The sequence below is a fragment of the Macaca thibetana genome, chromosome 15 (genome assembly GCF_024542745.1).
Source record: "Macaca thibetana thibetana isolate TM-01 chromosome 15, ASM2454274v1, whole genome shotgun sequence".
Classification (NCBI taxonomy): Eukaryota; Metazoa; Chordata; class Mammalia; order Primates; family Cercopithecidae; genus Macaca; species Macaca thibetana.
The window spans coordinates 81,739,760-81,754,952 of NC_065592.1; the positions used below are offsets into that span (position 1 = coordinate 81,739,760).

Genomic DNA, 15,193 nt, shown 5'->3' on the forward strand with positions numbered 1-15,193 from the left:
TCTCTTAATTAAAAAAAACCTCACACAGCCCTTTCCCTGCAAAGTGAAATGTTATAATTGCTCTTAACACTCATCGATTTCCTCAGGGAAAATCCTAGGACCATGGAACCTGAGGCCTTAAAGTTTAGAATAGTGAGCTTTGGGTTTTGTTTGGGAATTTTGAGTCTATAAATTTATTCCACCCCCAAATTTACCTGCTATTCTTAGTCCTTGTTCTCTTGCTGGCCATCTGAGAAATCATGGCGATGAGGATGACTGAATTTCAAAATCGCAGGCCTGGGGGTATCCAAATGATTGCACAGCCCAACCTCAGGCGGATGATACTCACAAACCCGTTTCTTAGAGATGAAGCTATTGAGGCCAAGAAGCTCCTGACTGGGTCAGAGGCACACACTGGAGGAGGGGCTAGAACCCAGCAGCTGGTTTCTCCTACGGTACCCTTCCCATTAGAATTCAGTAGTCTAACTCCTTCTGTGCATAAAGATCACCTGGGCAGTGGAGCTCTGCTGGGGGCCAGCAAAGCCCTTCCACCAACATATTTGCATGTATGTTTGCTTTCAAGTCAAATTCCCTACCTTCCTCTCCCATATAAGCATTCCCATATAAAAATTCTGGAGTCTAAATAGTACTATCTACTAAAGTTTCTTTGCATTTGTTAAAATGAAGGTTCCAGGCCTTCAGTCCACAGTATCTGATCCCACAGGTGTGGGGGGAAGTGAATGAACTTGACATTCCCCTTTCCCGCCCTGGCATGATCCTGTGGTCTTTGGAGTACACTTCAAGAAGCTGCTCCAGTCAGCGTATTAACTGAGACTTCTAGAGTCCACTATGCCTTAATTCAGAGAAGCATTTCCTTTTTCTGTAAAATATAAGACCTGGAGGATCTTGCCAGGGAATAGGTTTTGAGGAAAGAGTTTCTTCAACAGCTCTCACTCCAATGTGGAACAGCCTCCTTTAATTAACTGACAGATGGAGTCTTCTGAGAAGTGTGGAATGAACTGAGGAGTTTATTTAAAGGGTCCTTGGGAGACTGAGGTGGGCGGATCACGAGGTCAGGAGTTCGAGACCAGCATGACCAACATGGTGAAACCCTGTTGCTACTAAAAATACAGAAATTAACAGAGTGTGGTGGTGTGCACCTGTAATCCCAGCTATTCAGGAGGCTGAGGCAGGAGAATTGCTTGAGCCTGGGAGGCGGAGGTTGCAGCGAGCCGAGATCATGTCACTGCACTCCAGCCTGGGCAACAGAGCGAGACTGTCTCAAAAAAGAAAAAAAAAAAGATGTCCAAGAAACCTGGGCAAAGAAACTGAACTCCTCAGTGGAGGAGACTCCTAGTGCAAGGAGTGGAAAATGAGGGACAGGGAGGGGAAGCATTAGTGGAAGGTGTATGGAACCTGCTTGGAGTTCAGCTTTGATCTTGAGGAAAACTGGCATACGGGTTCCACCAAACAACACACTTCAGCGATTGTTTCCTTGAATTTTGGCCTACGTTAATGAAGAATCTGGGGCAAATTTTTCACAGGTTCTTCCTCACTTTATTCATTTTTAAATTTTTTGATAATAACTTTATTGAGATATCATTCACATACCCTACATACAATTCACCCATTAACGTGTACAATTCACTGGTTTTTAGTACATTCAGAGTTGTACAATCATCAGTACAATCAATTGTAGAACATTTTCTTTCTTTTTTTTTTTTTTTTTGAGACGGAGTCTCGCTCTGTCACCCAGGCTGGAGTGCAGTGGCCGGATCTCAGCTCACTGCAAGCTCCGCCTCCCGGGTTTATGCCATTCTCCTGCCTCAGCCTCCCGAGTAGCTGGGACTACAGGCGCCCGCCACCACGCCCGGCTAATTTTTTGTATTTTTTTAGTGGAGACGGGGTTTCACCATGTTAGCCCATGTTGGGATGGTCTGGATCTCCTGACCTCATGATCCGCCCGTCTCGGCCTCCCAAAGTGCTGGGATTACAGGCTTGAGCCACCACGCCCGGCCTAATTTTAGAACATTTTCACCACCTTAAAAAGAACCCACATATCCTTTAGCCATCATCCCCCCACAATCTCCCCATTTCCTCAGCCCTAAGCAGCCGGTAAGCTACTTTCTGTCTCTACAAATTTCTCTATTCTAGACAATTTAGATAAATGGAATCATATAATATGTGGTCATTTGTGACTGGCTTTTTTCACTTAGCATAATGTCTAAAAATTTTTTAATTATTGTGGATACATAATAATTATACATATTATGGGGTACATATGATATTTTGAAACTTAGTATAATGTTTTCAAGGTTTCTACATGTAGCATAGATGAACACCTCATTCCTTGTTTACTGACAAATATACTCCACTGGCTGCATATTCCATGTTTTGTTAATCCACTCGTCCAGTTGATTGACACTTGGGTTGCTTCCACTTTTTGGTTGTTGTGAATAATGCTGCTATTTGTGCACTGGTTTTTGTGTGAATATGTTCATTTCTTTTGGGTATATACCTAGGAGTGGAATTAGTGGGTCAAATAACAATAAACACTAGACTTGACTTCTTGAGAAATTGACAGACTGTTTTCAAAAGTCATCACTTTTAAAAAAAATTTATTAAGACAAATGGAAATCAATGGCTCTGAATTATCCTATAAGAGCTTAGTTACATACAGCTTGCTCAGATCTAACTAAAGACTTAATGTAAGCAGGGTTTGGGAGATGCAAAGAATCAAGCTTGGTTTACAAAAATACCAAGCCCAAATACTTGAGAATTTTTATTGGCATAATTTTAAAGGTTGGGGTAGTGTTATATGGATTTGCGTTTATAACCAGAAAAAGAAACTCAGTTATAAATGTGGCCAATAACAACAACAACAACAACAACAAATGACTGTATGACAACCCTTAATTAGTAGCTTTGGAAAAGTTTTAAGTCACCTTATAAGATGAGTAAAGCCTTTAAGACGATAAAATCATCTATGGATTTCAATTACTTCTGCTATCATCTGTTTCTGCATGGGGAAAAAGGCTTTAAAAATTTTAAGAATAAAGTATTTGGAAATACTTTACAGTATTTAAGTATAAAATATACACAGAGACGCACACAAATCATAACTGTAACTCCATGAATTTTCACAAAATGAACCTTACTCATGTAATTAGCACCCACATCAAGAAAGAAATAGTCACTAGCACCCCTTGAAACCCTCTTTCCAGTCATAATCATGTCCCTCCCCAAGGACCAGAGGATATCCTGACTTCTAACAGCAACATTCTTAGACACAAATAATACATTTTTAATTGTAAGTTTCAGATGTCAAGAACTGGCCAATGAAATAGATTTGTTTAGCGGAGAGAATTTCTTAAGACTCAGTCAGACTTACTATATTGCATGGTGTAATACATGGTTAAAAATTAAATACTGTTAAGCTTGTATATAAAATAGAGTATAACTTCGGCCCAAAGAAGCTTTTCATTTAACATCAGCAGCAATTTAAGAGCATATACTGTATGGCATTTTAAAAATGAATCAACAGACTTTAAACCCTTATTTTGAAAGACATCTCCCTTTTCCTCCAGAATTTGAATTTATTCATGGGAGCAGTCTGTAAAGGAAGTCCTAGGCACCATTAATGACATGTGCTTTAATAATTTAAGAAGTGTATATGTAAACTTGGGCACATTGACAGTATATCACATTGTGGATTAAAGTGTAACGACCAATATAAATACAGCTTCCACAAACAGAGTATAAAAACTGACACACACTTTTCTTGGTTTATTGGGTGGGAGGATGTTAAATACCTTAGGATAAGATAAGTTTTCTAATACTGGAACTGACTAACTGCCAAGAACACTGCTGTGGTTCTTATCAGGAAAAAAAGTCTATTATAATCATTTTAGGTACGAAACTTTCTACGCATTAGAATTCTTCCAAGGTGAAAAGATATTACTAAGGGAATTCATTTTGCAAAGAGGAATCATCTTTTTTTTTTTTCTCTAAAGATTTTTCATATATTACCAAAATAGTTTAGGATTTTATTAGGATATTTCCTCGGAAGTTTGGGGGTTCCGTGTTCTACCAGGTGATGCCTAATAGATGCCTGATACCGCTCATGAGTCAATAAGAGGAGGATAGAGCGTAATCCTTGCCATGCGCTCCGGGCTGCCCCGTGTATTTTCTTTACGGATGCTGGATGCTTCCAAGGTAACCCAGTCCTTTCATTCCCGCTCCTACCGAGATGCCGGGAAAGCATTCCCGGGCTGATGCGGGGTAGGCAGGTCCTGCGCCCTGCGAGCCGTAACTGCGCTCGGCGTCGTCCTTCCCGAAGTCCTTGGCTTACGCCTCTTCCCATCGAGTCGCCCCAAAGCCCCTCCTCCAACCATCCCCCTCCTTGTGGGGGCAAAAGTTTAAGGGCGGGCTCCCTTCTCATTAAAGCGCGCCGGGGCCTCTTTAGTGGCTGGACTGTAAACGGGTCCGAGGGTCCACGGCGCTTTCCTCGCTCTTCTCTAGCCCCAGCTCGGCAGGTGGGGACAGACGCTGAGACTGTCGGTGGCCGGCGCTGACGCGTCCTGGCCGTAGGGTGCCTCCCAGCTCGAGGGACTTATTTAAATATTTGGGGCAGGGCACCCTGCCAGGACCCCAGGAAGCCGGCGCAGATTTGGCGGGGACCCCGAGGCTGTGGCGCACTTGCCCCAGCGCAGCGCGAGCACTGGGTGCGCGTGGGTGAGAGTGAGGTTGCGCCCGGGGCCAGCGGGAGGCGGACCCGCCAGGCGGCAGGTGGGTGCGGCCGGCTGGAGCCAGGGCAGCGGCGGCGGCGGCAGCGGCGGCAGCAAGTGGTTGGGCCGTGCGCATTTCCTTCCCTCCCCCTCGGCCTCGGAGCCCGCCCGCGGTGCCCAGTGTGCGGCGCCTTCGGCTCCGCTCAGCGTCCCCTCCCCGCCACCGCCGGCCGCACCCTTCACGGTCCGTCCATGTCCCTGCCGGTGGTGCTCCCGGGCTCCTGCTGCCCCGTGGCTGGGCTTTCGGGTGGGCCGCAGACCGGGGGCCCGGGCGCCGCCGCCGCCGCCGCCCAGGAGCCGCCGCTGCCCCCGCTGCGGCCGCGCTGGCCCCGGGGCGCGCTGCAGCCCCCGTCGCGGCCTCGCTGCGCTGCCACCGCTGCCGCCGGGGTTCTGGCCGCGCCGCCGGCGCTCTCCTCCCGCCGGGCAGCCGCCGCCGCTGCCGCCGCGGCCCCGGGCTCTGCGCTGTTGCCCGCCCGCCCGCTGCTGTCACTCGGGCTGCTGCAGCTGATCCTGGGCTGCTGCATGGTGGCGCTCAGCTTCGGGGCGCTGTCGCTGAGCAGCTCTCCGCAGGTGAAGAACTCGTGCCCGTTCTGGGCCGGCTCCTCGGTGAGTACCGCGCGCGCGCCCCGCTAGCCCGGTCATCCGGTGGATAGGGGGCTCTGGTCGTACCCTTTCATTGTCCCTTAGTTGGCCTCCAGGGCTGCAGTTGGGGGAGCCTTAACGCCATCTGAAGTTTTTGGAGCCTGGAGAAAAATGTTCCGCGACGGTCGAGTTCAGGGGTGAATTGGGCTGCACCTGGGTAGTGTCTGTTGCGCGCAGGCTGAAGGATTTTATTGTCCCAGTTAAGCTAATAGAATTAAGCAAAGACACCCAGCTCTTTGGGAGATTGGAAGGACAGGGTGTGGGTGGCAGGAAAGTGGGAGGAAAGTGATTAAACTTCTTTTGGTCGTTGAATATTTGCTGCACTGACAACGTCTGTGCTGGGAGGGCAGGGATTTTGATCATTTTTGTTCACCGATGTATCAAGAATGCCTGGCACATAGTAGGAGTATTTGTGGGATGGGACAGTTTCGGACACATCGCTTGTTTTATTCTCCATTAAGACACACATAAATGTGAAATGTGTAGGGTGGCTCGACCCCCAGACGAGTTCAGGAGGTAATGAGAGGGTGTGTGTGAACTGGCGCTTGTACCTGGTCATTAAAGGAGGGCCTTAACCCCACTTGGTTCCTGGAGCCATGCAGGCTGCTGTGCAGAATTCAGTTTGTGAGAACCGGGACCTGTCATTAGGGACGAGCTGGCCAAAGGTCCTGGAGCACGCAGCAGCTAGCTAGAGATGTCTGCTCTCCAGGGCCCACTCCTCCAACCGGGAACGCTGAGCCTGGGGCCAAAGAGTGCCCAACTTCAGAGAAAAGCTGCTGCCAGCCAGTATCTACGGACACCGGGTGGTCACTCCCCTCTACCTCCTAACAATCGCACAATGTCCAAGGCATGTAACCCCCTGAAGTTCTCTGGGTGTTGAGAGACTTGGAAACACATCTTTGTGGGATGACTATGGAAGATGAGTAAAGTAAATAACCTTCCTTTATATCTTTTTTTTTTAATTTTTAATTTTTATTTTTTATTTTTAAGGGACGGAGTTTCCCCATGTTGCCCAGGCTGGCTTCCAACTCCTGAGCTCAAGTGATTCTCCTGCCTCGGCCTCCCAAAATGTGGGGATTAGAGGCATGAACCACCACAGCCGGCCGTAAATAACCTTTCTATGAACTCACTGTGTAAATCTGAAAGTCTAGCAATACTGCTAGTTTTTAGTAAGATCTGTAATCAGTGTATGTCCTGAATGGTAAGAACTGCTTTTGCAGTTTCACACATACGGCAATTCAAGACCAAACTGAAAAAAGGACTCGAAGAACTAGTTGAACCCAAAGTAATTGTTTAAATAAGAACATTAGGTTCCTTGAGACTCGCCTGAAATTGTATACTTCATCCAGTGCCAATTTGCTTTCCTTCTGAAATACTTTCATGTTGAATGATCTTATTGGGGTACATGCTGTGCTGTGGTGAGGGAAGACCACGATTTGTGCCTCATGTAGAAAAAAATGCCACCCTAGTGGCCCTGCCTGTGGGCTCTGCCGCTGGCCTCCATGAGTGTTCAGGAAAACTCCAGAAGGATGGATATTCCAGATGGGGTAGGAATTAGACCTGTTATGCTACCTATTCTACTTGTCTGACTAAATCCAGCCAAAGAGTGGGTGCATTTCGTTTCTCTAAATACTATGGGCCAGTAATAATCTTGCATATATTTTTAGGAATTTGCTCTTCATAAAATCGTGATCTATTGTCTTCTCAAACATAGCTAGTTTAGAATTATTAAAAAGCTATTTTTTGTCTTATAAAATTAAAAGCTGATATCATTTACTATTGTGAATCATTTCAGAGGTAAATGCACTTAGATATCAGTCAAGCCACAGTTGAATTTGATGAAGTACCAAAAAAAAAAAAAAAAAAAAAAAAAAAGAAGAAAAGAAAAGAAAAAAGGCCTTCAACCAGAAGGTGAAGGTTAATACTCCTGGTCTGGGCCGGGCGCGGTGGCTCATGCCTGGAATCCCAGCACTTTGGGGGGCTGAGGCGGGCGGATCACGAGGTCAGGATATCGAGACCATCCTGGCTAACACGGTGAAACCCCGTCTCTACTAAAAATACAAAAAATTAGCCGGGCGCGGTGGCGGGCGCCTGGAGTCCCAGCTACTCGGGAGGCTGAGGCAGGAGAAAGGCGTGAACCCGGGAGGCGGAGCTTGCAGTGAGCCGAGATCGTGCTGCTGCACTCCAGCCTGGGCGACAGAGCCAGACTCCGTCTCAAAAAAAAAAATAATAATAAATAAATAAATAAAATAAAATAAAATAAATAGATAAATACTCCTGGTCTGCTGGCTGGGTATGTCCTTGTCTCCAAGTCTGGGCATAGCAGAGCAGAGAAAGAAATCAGTGATTTGGAACTGACAAGTTCTCTGCTATGTCTTTCCCCATTCTTCCCCATACCCTCCAAACCCTGGTCTATATGCAACTCTATAACTGTTGGTTATTCCTGCTTTTTGTGACTTGATCCTGAGATTGATCTCAGAATTTGCAAAGTGACAACAGAAGCAATAGATACTGTATTTGTAGAACAATTAATTAAATACAGTTTTAAGAGGATGGCTTTAGGCACCATGACTCTCTTGGTGCTTTAGGGGAAAAAGAGCCTTGTATCACATGTTTTGAATTTATGCATGTGACAGAGGTTGTTTTTGAAAAACTTCGTGTTGTGGAAAAGTTTACATTTTATGCAGTATATGTTGAACCCACATATATCTTTCACCCAGCTTCAACAACGGTTTCGTTTGTACCCACTTCCCAGGCTCTGCTGCGGGCCTTGTGTCTTCTGATAAACTTCAGGAAGGATGAATATTCCAAGCAGGGTAGGAATTAGATCCTTCATGCTCCCTAGTCTATTTGTGAGATTAAGTTCTCTTATTATTTGGAAGCAAATCTCAGGTGTCACATTTCATCTATATATATTTCAATGTGTGTATTTTTATTACAAGAAAATAGAACCAGCGTAGGATTGAGTGGGCAGTTCGAAGAACTACTCCCTTTAACTTTAAATCTTTTATTATGAAAATTAAAAAAATCTCAACAAATGTAGAAAGAAGGGTGTAATGATCCCTCATTTTACCCTTCACCCAGTAGCTATCAACACATGACCACTTTATACCTAACACTGCTTCCCCTTCCTAACACCCTCAGATAATTTTTTTTTTTTTTTTGAGACGGAGTCTTGCTCTGTTGCCCAGGCTGCAGTGCAATGGTGCGATCTTGGCTCACTGCAAGCTCTGTCTCCCAGGTTCACACTATTCTCGGTCCCAAGTAGCTGGGACCACAGGTGCCCACCACCACGCCCAGCTAATTTTTTTTGTGTTTTTTTTAGTAGAGACAGGGTTTCACCGTGTTAGCCAGGATGGTCTCGATCTCCTGACCTCGTGATCTGCCCGCCTGGGCCTCCCAAAGTGCTGGGATTACAGGCGTGAGCCACCACATCCGGCCCCACCCTCGGATTATTTTAAGGCAAATTCCAGGTATCACAACTTCAGCCATTAGTATTTTAGTATGTATTTATAAAAGAAATGGGCTTGATAGCACATTGTAACTAATTCAAATATAGCTAAACTAAGGTTTCTATTAAAAAAAAATGCTGGAAGAGTATGAGTCGAGAACTGCAGAATTAAAAAAAAAGCTTTGACATGCCGTACAATTTACCCATTTAAAGTGTACTGGTCAATGGTTTTTAGTAAATTCACAGTTGTGCAACTATTACAGTTTTAGAAAATGTTTGTCACCCCCAAAGTTTTGAGTAGTTACTCCCCATTCTCCACCACCTCCACCTCTAGCCACCCACTGATTAACCCACTTTCAGTCTCTGTAGATATGTCTGTTCTGGACATTTCATATACATGGGATCATATAATGTGTGGTCTTTTATGATTTGTTTCTTTCACTTAGCATGTTTTCAAGCTTCATCCATGCTGTGGCAAGTCTCAGTATTTCATTCCTATTTTATTGTATGGATATGCCATGTTTATTTATTCATTCACAAGTTTTATTGGCATATGAAGCTAGGTAGTTGAATGGAAGTGCCAACTTATGTCTAAGGTTACTTTGAAACCACATAGGAACACAGTAGAAGAATATCCTCATATTTCAAGCTTTGACCATTAGGATCTTTAGCCTGCTATATCAACTGAACCCACACATCTTCTTTAGGCTTCACTGAAAAATTTTGCTTGTATATTTGATACAAAATTAGGTTCAAGAGACAAATATATTTATTTGAAATGACTATTTGTTGAACACCGTATAGTTCAAGGATATTTTTTCATACGTATTTCCTTAGGAGAGCCCTGAGCCTGAGATTTTGGAGGCTTCTTTCACTTGTTTGAACTTTGAAGGTATATTTTATCTATTTTTTAAAACACTTAAGAATTAACAAATTCTATAAAGCATCTTTTCTCATAGTTTTCATTCATACTTTCAGCAACTTGAAGGGAGAGTTTTTAACGTAGTTTGTGTTTTTGAGCACTCTGAGCATTCGATTTCTTCCTGGTATCACTGGTAAATCACTCAATATATTATTATTCCCAAAATTCATGAAGCTAAAAGATGAGCCATCTTGAAAAACAACCTGACGTTTGACTGGAGGTGAGTGGCTAAGGGAGTGTCTCAGTGTCCGTCTTCAGCTGTGCTGTGCTAGCTCTCGGTTTGGGGGGTGTGTTTAGTGTTAACTAGATTCCACTGGGGCATGGGAGTTAACTAGATTACACTGGGGTATGGGAGTTAATGTTAACTAGATTCCACTGGGGTATGGGAGTTAACCAGGTTCCACTGGAGTTAACTAGATTCCACTGGGGTATGGGAGTTAATGCTAACTAGATTCCACTGGGGTATGGGAGTTAACTGTTCCAATGGGGTTAACTAGATTCCACTGGGGTATGGGAGTTAACTGTTCCAATGGGATTAACTAGATTCCACTGGGGTATGGGAGTTAATGTTAACTAGATTCCACTGGTGTATGGGAGTTAACTCGGTTCCGCTGGGGTTAACTAGATTCCACTGGGGTATGGGAGTTAACTAGGTTCCACTGGGGTTAACTACATTCCACTGCGGTATGGGAGACTCAGTCTGCCACACTGCACTAGATTTAATGAAAGAGGAGAGAGAGTTGCATTGGGTTGTCTTTCCTCCTTCAGAAACAAAATTCCTAACTTCGATGACATGCATGATCCCTGGGAGATATTTCAGATGAGTGGTAGAGAATTGGTTGTTGTTTTTTGTTCCTCACTGAGTGCCGTGTTATTCTTTATCAGTTGTATACTGCTTTAAGTCACTGATCTGAATTCATGATCATCCTTCTTTGAGTCCATGATTCTTTGGCAAGGTTTCACTTTCATATAAAGAGACAGACATTGGTGAACTTTAGGGTGAACCTTTTTTAAAAAAATTGCAGTGAATAAACATAAAGAAAAATCAGTGGACCAAAGGAAAAACTAACATAAAGATTATGCTTACTACCAGTTAAATGATAGTAAATATTTTTTATCATACTAATCAAATACTACTTTAATATTTAAAGGATATTTAAAATATAATTTTGAGGATGAGTTTTGATTTCTTTGGTCCTTTATTTTGCATGTCAGCAGAGTCACATTTATAAGTTCTGTGCCTCTCGGCCTCAGTTACTCATCTGTAAAATGGGTGGGATGCTGCTTCTTCAGGACTAATTTTGTGAAGGTGTAGCTAGAGTATATATGGGAGAGTGCATCACTGCTGGACCCAAGCACCAGACCTGGAATACACAGGAACCTCTATCAATGGTTTTTAAACACCAAAGTCATAGTTAATCAAAGTAAAGTGAACAGGCCAGTATTTTTGTAGGACATTATAGTTACCATCATGTTTTCATTAGAAATATTCAGTTGCCCATTTTCTCAAAAATTTTTTTTTAAATGAGCTATGCTAGACAGATAGGGAAGAAAACCACACACACACACACACACACACACACACACACACACACACACACACACACATTTTTTAAAAAATTGCCATCATAAGAGCTATAGGGCAGGGTAGGTTGTTGAGAAGTTTGACATGATTTTCTGCTTATTTACAAGGTAACACAGGATATTTACAACAATGGCTTTTTAAAAATCTCTGTGTTTACACACAGCAGCTTTTGATAAATGATTCAGAACATTTTTGCTCTAACACATGTTAATGGATTAGCAAAGGGAAATAGGGCAGTAGAATTATAAGCTTCTGATCTTAACGATTTGATTTTTACTTTGGAAAATGAAAGCACATTAACCATTTATGGTGGGTAACAGTGACTCTCCCCTGGGGTATCTCAGAGCCCTTCTTTGTAGTATCAGGAAAAAGGAAAGGCCTCTGCTTTTTCCTATAAGCTACAAGAAATGGGTTATCAGTGAGTGAAACAAAACTTGTAATACCTCTCATTATAATACAGAGATTGTTTGGTGTTAGAAAATAGGTTCTTACCTGTTCATTCAGGGCTAGTTCCATCTTGCGCTGGATGGAAAGAATGCTGATGGAGTTGCTTTTTGTTGCTGCTGTACTCTTTCAGGAAGCACAGGGGATGAAAAATGTGTTTAGGCTTACATAGTCATCTTTGAGCACGGTCATCTCCTGTCTCTGGCCTCCATTCATTCATTCACTCATTGACTCTTGCCGTAACTAACTGAGTGCCTTCTGGGATCCTTTAGTGGTGTGCGAGTAAGTATGCACAGGTCCAAGCCCTCATCATGATACTGACGGTTAAACATGTAATAGCATTCCGGCATAGTGGGAGCGATGGAAGGACATTGTTAAGGGACCTTCTTGACTCATTTCTGATGGAGCTCCAGCTACTGCTGCCACCAAGGGAGTGGAGGCATTGAATACTCTGCCTCCTTCTCTTCTTTTCCCAACTCCTTTCCCCATCCGTGAATTCTGCCTCCCTTTCAGATGAAATGGAAGCATCATTCCTTAAGTCTTGAGCTCTTAAAAAATTTATCCCCAACTGTAGCACCTCTGTTCCCATTAACCATTCGAGAGGCTTCTAACCATCCAGGCCTGCTTCCTCTATTTGCTTTTCTCCCCATCAACACTCACAGGGTTCCCCAAGTGCCTCAGGGCTTCACCGGGCTTGAAGAGAGGGAGAAGTTGAATAAAAGTAGGTGTGTGCCTTTGTTGCTGGGTTCAGGAATGAAGAGCCACAACTATAGCTCCCGCCTGGAGCTGGAATATAGTTTCTAAAACATTGTAAAGAGCGGTGGCTTACAGGAATCCTGGTGGGATTTAACTTGAATATGTGCTGAGTCTATATAACAACTTAAATGGAAATGACATTCTTAGTTTGTCTTCAATCCACAGACTTGGTATATGCCTTGACTTACTTGGCTATTCGTTTAATATTGCATGATAAACTTTGTATTTCTCCCCACTGAGGCCTTAAAGATCTTTGTCATATATAGTTTGAGATTATTGATGTTTCTCATTTTGTACATATATACATTTTGTACATATTTTTTAACTTACATTTTCTATAGTTTGTTGCTACCATATGCAAACAAAATACCTCCCCTCCAAAGGAAGAAATACAGATAGCTTAGTTCTTTGGTTTCAGAGATACCTCATTTGAAATGACAGTTGAATCTATTAAAATAAAAAAATTAGAAATACCTTTCAACTTAGAAACTTCACTCCTGGGACTTTTTTCCGCTGAAATAAAAGCACTTGTTTTTAAAGATATGTGTTCATAGATGTTTACTGCAGCATTGTTTGTGAGAGCAAAAAACTAGACATAGAATGAATGCCCATTAATATGGAAATGATTGAATATGTTAAATACAGTCACACAATGGAATGTTATGTAGCCACTAAAGTGAAATGAATTAGAGCTGTTCCAATGCATATGAAGAGATTTCTATGAAGTATTTATTGAGAGAGTAAAGGAAGAGGCAGGGAAAGTATATCTTTTATGATTTTTTTCACAAAAATCACATCCCTGTGAGTGTGTATATATACACATAGACATATGTGTGTAGTACTAAGAATTTAGAGAAAAATACATGCATATATGTAAACATATAAACAAAAATGTAACATATGTTTATATGTAAACATATAAACAAACATGTAAACAAAAATACATGTAAAATATGTAAACATGCTAGATTGTTAACATGGAGGAGGGTGGGGTGCTGTGGCTGGGTAGGCAAGGTGAGAAGAATAGTTTAGGCATATGGCTATTTTATGGGTTTTTATGGCTGGAGCTGGACACTTCCTTTTAATAATACTTTTTTTTTTTTTGGAGACGAGTCGCGCTCTGTCACCTAGGCTGGAGTGCAGTGGTGCGATCTCGATTCACTGCACCCTCTACCTCCTGGGTTCAAGAGATTCTTGTGCCTCAGCCTCCCAAGTAGCGTCACCATGCCTGGCTAAGGTTTTGTATTTTAGTGGAGATGGGGTTTCACCATGTTGTTCAGGCTGGTCTCGAAGTCCTGAGCTCAGGCAATCCGCCTGCCTCGGCCTCCCAAAGTGCTGGGGGTAACAGGAGTGAGCCACCAGGCCCAGCCTGTTTTTTTCTTATTGAGATTTTTTAGCTCGTTTTTTATCGAAGTGTCATTTTGCAACATGGGCTCCTTCTCACAGTAGTTCCTCCCACTTTGTGAAATAAATGCTGTAGAACATATATTAATTGCCAACAATTGGGGCACAATACTGGGAAGTAGGACTTTAGAGAGACAAGACAGGAGTTCACAGTTAGTGGGTAATACAGAGACACATCCCTCAATTATTACAATAGAGTTTTTGGAAAAAAAGAAGTGTGTGCAGAGGGCTTCCATGAGTGTGGAGCAGTGGAATCAGTGAGGGCTTCTCAGGGCAGGTGACTGCTAAATGGGGCCTTGAAGGATGGGTAAAAGTTCTCAGGCAGCTAGGAGGGAAGCTGGGAGGACACAGCAGTTCAGCAAAGAGAAAGAAGCGCATAGCCCAGGAATGTCAGGAGCCTGGCTGGCCCGAGGGAGGGCAGGTACTTGGTAGGAAGGTGTGTGGTGGAGGGGCTGGGATATGTAAAAACCAAGCTTGAGAGTAGGTAAGAGAAAATCCTGAAGGGCGTTGTTTCCCATTTCGAAGACTTTACCTGTCCCATAGTGGATGGGTACCTGATGAATGGAAGGATACCGCCAGACATGCATCCGATGAGGCTGACCCTGGCAACAGATTGGGTGCTGCTAGGAACAGGGAGCTTGGCTGAGAAATAGTAATTCCTCACTCACCAGGAGAGGCTAATTTCTGATTGTGTGTTCTTAATTGACATTAAGATAAAACAGGCCAGGTGTGGTGACGTGCGCCTGTAGTCCTAGCTCCTGAAGAGGCAGAGGCGGGAGGATCACCAGAGCCCAGGAAGTCAAGGCTGCAGTGAGGCATGATCACGCTGTTGCACTCCAGCCTGGGTGGCAGAGCAAGACCCTGTCTTTAAAAACAAAACAAAATTAAAGTCAATAAAAAAGCTTTGAGGACTTGGAAGTAAAAGTCCAAAGTGGTCTACCAGGGTGAACCCTGTAATCCAGGAGGAATATTAATTGTTTGATTTAGAATGTTTTGAAATTTCAGTATCTTTAAAAATATGTACTTTTGTGACTGAGGATTTGTTTATTGGAATTGGTCCATTTTCTATATTTATGATAGTTTATTTTTACAGGTGATACTCTCTGGAATCATAGGATTAACAACTTGGAAAAGGCCTATGATACTCCTGGTATGTACTGATCTTATAAATTGCTACCCTTTATAAAATGTGCTATGTAGGAAGTCTGTTCATATAAACCACT

General features: G+C 43.2%; 1 protein-coding gene across 1 annotated transcript in view; it reads left to right on the forward strand.

The window, feature by feature from the left end:
• The first annotated feature begins 4,849 nt into the window (after positions 1 to 4,849).
• ENTREP1 (endosomal transmembrane epsin interactor 1) overlaps positions 4,850 to 15,193 on the forward strand; it is a 64,424-nt gene continuing 54,080 nt past the window's right edge. The window contains exons 1-2 of the mRNA XM_050761233.1: positions 4,850 to 5,372; positions 15,064 to 15,120. Coding sequence (XP_050617190.1) covers positions 4,959 to 5,372; positions 15,064 to 15,120 — 471 coding nt within the window. The 5' untranslated portion in view covers positions 4,850 to 4,958. The remainder of the gene's footprint in view (positions 5,373 to 15,063; positions 15,121 to 15,193) is intronic.